General features: G+C 44.2%; 1 protein-coding gene across 1 annotated transcript; it reads left to right on the top strand.

Annotated features, from left to right (window-relative positions):
- Positions 1–563: 563 nt before the first annotated feature.
- Positions 564–1,940, top strand: LOC138881049 (uncharacterized). The gene is made up of 2 exons (XM_070161249.1): positions 564–1,241; positions 1,740–1,940. The coding sequence occupies exons 1-2, from the start codon at positions 564–566 to the stop codon at positions 1,938–1,940; spliced, it is 879 nt and encodes a 292-aa protein (XP_070017350.1).
- Positions 1,941–4,462: the final 2,522 nt, after the last annotated feature.

The following is a 4,462-nucleotide window of genomic DNA, read 5'->3' as shown; positions in this document are numbered from 1 at the left end:
CACTATGTGTTTAAATATCGCAATATTTTCTTATAATCCTCACTAACTTGTTACCTTTTTGTTTATTTATTCCCCTCCCCAAAGGTTAGCTCGTGCACTCTGGCAACATCATCTTATTCCACGAGATCCAGGGGCCCTCCACCCACTCCTCCTCTTTGTCCTGTCAAAAACAAAAACAAAGGAAAGATGGAAGATGTGAACAACTCTAGAAAGGAGAACTCAACTGAACGGGTAGAGGTCGCTCATGGTCATGGTACTCTGGTTCCTAAGGAAAGTGCATCCCAACTTGAACAAAAGCTGCTGAAATTCCAAGAAGAACTTGATCCGGTTCGGAATTTGGCAAATCTGTCATTTTCCTTCACTATTCCCGATGTCAATTTCCCAAATACTCAAAACCCCACACCTCACAAAATATCCCTAAGCCATAAAACCATCCCGTTCCTCACCACCACTACAACACCTGCCAAACTTCCACCAATACTCTGTTGCTCGTCCCAGAACCCTTGAACTCCACGAATGACCACTTTCACACCCATCTCAACACCCCCATCTATGTGGAGACCATGCCACAGTCCACCCAACCCATCTCAATTACACCCGAGTCTGATGATAAAGACTCGCTCGTCAGGAACCTGTCTGAAAAACTTAAGAAAATTACTAGCCGAATCCAAGGCGTCGAAGGAAGCAAGAGAATTGAGGGTTTAAACTATGAAGATATCTGCATACAACCAGATGTTGAGCTACTGGAGGGGTACAAACCTCCGAAGTTTGAGATGTTTGACGGTACAGGTGATCCGAGGGTCCATTTGAGAATATATTGTGACAAGCTAGTCGGAGTAGGGAAAGACGAAAGGATCCGCATGAAGCTTTTCATGAGGAGTCTGAAAGGAGATGCTCTATCTTGGTACATTAGCCGAGACCCAAAGAAATGGCCAAACTGGGTGAGTATGGCGTCCGATTTCATGGACAGGTTCAGGTTCAACACAGAAAATGCGCCAGATGTGTTCTACATTCAGAACCTAAAGAAGAAACCCATAGAAACATTCCGTGAGTATGCTACTCGCTGGAGATCCGAAGCTGCTAAAGTCAGAACTAACTTAGAGGAAGAACAGATGAACACATTCTTCATCCGGGCTCAGGAACCGCAGTATTACGAGCGACTAATGTTGATTGAAAGCCATAAATTTTCTGACATCATCAAGCTGGGTGAGAGGATCGAAGAGGGCATCAAAAGCGGTATGGTCACGAACTTTGAGGCCTTGAAAGCTACAAACAAGGCCTTACAGTCTGGTGGTGCGTCCAAGAAAAGGGACGTAGGGGCCGTAATGGTTGCACATAGAACCAAATCTCCTATCAAATACCAAACCTATCCGATGCCTCCACTTACATATCAGCCTACACCAAATTACCAAGCACGCTCACCCTCTTACCAAACTCCACCACCCACATATCAGCCTACTTCACCCAGATACTCCCAACCAACACCTGTCTACCAAGCCTACAATGCTCAACCATCCCACTATCAATCACCCCCTACACGCCAAAACTTTCCTAGACCTCGACCAAATTTTGACCGTAGACCTCCTAAACAGTTTACAGCCATTGCCGAACCCATTGACCAGTTATACGAGAGACTTAATGCTGCTGGTTATGTCACCCCTATCCCTGCCATAATCCTTGAGAACCCTTCTCAATGGGTTAATCAAAACAAATCCTGTGCATACCATTCTGGCATGAAGGGACACACCATCGACGAATGTCGTTCTCTGAAAGACAAGATCCAGGTTCTGATTGACAACAAAATTATTGTAGCAAAGGGACCTGCTCCAAATGTCCGCAATAAACCTCTGCTAGACCATAAGGGTGGAGGCGTTCATATGATCGAAATAGAGGATGATTGGGATCCTGAGGGGGTTGATCGGATTGATCATAGAAGGTGATGATCTAAAGAAACTAATACTTACTCTTAATCCAATCATAGTCTAGATTCAGCCGTCTGGGGATGCTGAGGTAAACATGTCTATGCCACTTGAGTTCGAAGCAACTGCAAGGACACCAATACCAATTGAGGTCGAATTCGTGACTCCAGCAAATGCACCTCCACCATTTGAAGTTGCAGTTTTACCTCTCAAAGCACATGCTCCGTTCGGAGTGAAGATGTCCACACCGATTCCAGTGGAGATATCCACCATGACACCATTCCATACAAAGGATATACCATGGGACTATACAGCTGAGGCAAGAAGAAAAGGCAAGGGTAGGACTGAGAAAACTGTTGCCGCATAGGGTATGACAAGAACTAGTAGAGTTTATACCCCTGAACATCTAGCCAAGTCAAGCAAACAGGTCTCCAATCGACGGCCCATCATTGAAATTGGTCCAGATGATCTTTGGAGAAAGATACAGGCCAAGGAATACTCGGTCATCGACCAGTTGAACAAAACGCCAACACAAATCTCCATACTTGCTTTGCTACAAAACTCAGAGGAACACAAGAATGCTCTGTTGAAGGTGCTGAGTGAAGCCTATGTACCCAGCAACATTACTGGCGGAGAAATGGCTAACATGGTCGGACAAGTATTGGAGAGTCACAAAATTACTTTTCATGAGGATGAGCTACCGCCTGAAGGGTTGGGGCACAACAAAGCACTGCACATCACTATGCAATGCGAGGATTACTTTATCACCAGAATACTGATTGATGGGGGTTCTAGCCTTAACATTTGTTCGTTGGTAATGCTCAAAAAATTGGGTAAGGGACTACACGAGATAAAGGATGGAGCCATCAACATGAAGGACTTTTACAGTTCCCAAAGGTCCACTATTAGGGAAATTAGTCTGTGTTTTCAAATGGGGTCAACTTGGTTCGATGTCGATTTCCAAGTGATAGACGTGCCGACATCTTACAATCTACTGTTGGGACGGCCATGGATCCATGGCTGGGGTTATAGCATCAACATTGCATCAGGCAGTAAAGTTTAAATGGAACCACCAGGAAGTGATCATTCACGGCGACGGTAGCAACCCCATATACAGTCGCTAGACCATTCCGTCAATCGAGGGAAGAAAGAAGCTAGGTGGAGAGACTTACCATCACATTGAACGAGTGAATGCTGTTGATAAACAAAAATGGTGGGACAACAAGATCGAGAGTATACTGAATTGGTGTGGGTACGAACCTGGCAAGGGGCTTGGCAAGAACCTCCAAGGAATCACTAAGCCCATAAAACTCAAGAAACATGGCACCACTTTCGGTTTGGGATATGAGTACACCTAGGAAGAATTCAACAACTGGTCGCCACCATGGTGCGGTCCTTACTATCCGTTGGAGCAGCCAATACCACATTTGGAGCAGACTTTCCAACCGGCCGATGTTATCTATAGGCCAAAAGAAGAGGAAGCACTGGCAGCTGTGAAAAACTTGTTCTTAGAGGACAATGACATGGGTTGTTGTATTGTTCTCGAGGAGGAGGGGGAGGAAGGACCTTCCATACAGGCCGTAAGCAGAGGAGCACGCCTCAATAACTAGACCATCAGGACAACCAGGGTCCGACGAGCCTCGGGGTAGCATGGCTAAAACAAGCACTATTTTGATTTACTAAAAGATTTTTTATTTTTCGAGTGTTTTCAATTCTTCCAATAAGATCTCTAATGTTCAAAACAATTACTATGTAATTTATCAAAGCATTTTGAATTTCTTATAAATCAACACTTATTACTATTGTTTTCTCTCATTACTTTACTTGTACAACATTACTATTACTTATCTTGATGAACCAATGACAGTGACATGCAACGAGACAACACAACAAATGGACATATATTCAGAGGAAGATGACATACCAGAAGAGATTGTTAAGGAAGTTGAGAATTTTGAGAACATACCTAAGTCCAACCTGGATGAGACCGAAGTTGCCAACTTGGGAGATGCGGAGAATGTCAAGGAAACACAAATCATCATTCACCTGTCGCCATCAGAAAAGAAAGAATACACAGAATACACATATTCGCCTGGTCGTATGATGACATGACTAGGCTGAGTACATCTATTGTGCCTCACAAACTGCCAACCGATCCAACATGTCCACCGGTAAACCAAAAGCTCAGAAAGTTTAAGCCTGACATGAGTCTGAAAATCAAGGAAGAAGTCACTAAGCAAGTCAAAGCCAAGGTTCTTAGGGTAGTAGAATAGCCAACATGGTTAGAAACATTGTGCCAGTACCAAAGAAGGACGGAAATGTCAGAGTCTGTGTCGACTACCAGGATCTCAACCGGGCAAGTCTGAAAGGCGACTTCCCCTTGCCAAACATATACATCTTGATTGACAATTGCGTGAAGCATGAGTTGAAATCACTTGTAGATTGTTTCGCTGGGTATCATCAGATCTGGATGGATGAAGAAGATGCTGAGAAAACGGCTTTCATTACACCGTGGGGAATGTACTGTTACAAGATGATGCCGT

This window comes from Nicotiana sylvestris, chromosome 11, assembly GCF_000393655.2.
Source record: "Nicotiana sylvestris chromosome 11, ASM39365v2, whole genome shotgun sequence".
Taxonomy (NCBI): Eukaryota; Viridiplantae; Streptophyta; class Magnoliopsida; order Solanales; family Solanaceae; genus Nicotiana; species Nicotiana sylvestris.
The sequence above is the reverse complement of the archived record's forward strand: the minus strand, read 5'-3'. Positions and strand labels throughout refer to the sequence as shown.

What these genes read in the sequence shown, in the direction of transcription:
- LOC138881049 (XM_070161249.1), top strand. Translation starts at nt 564, where the DNA reads ATGCCACAGTCCACCCAACCCATCTCAATTACACCCGAGTCTGATGAT. An exon ending in AGGGCATCAAAAGCGGTATG is followed by an intron (nt 1,242 to 1,739) that starts GTCACGAACTTT and finishes TCTGGCATGAAG; the next exon opens with GGACACACCATCGACGAATG.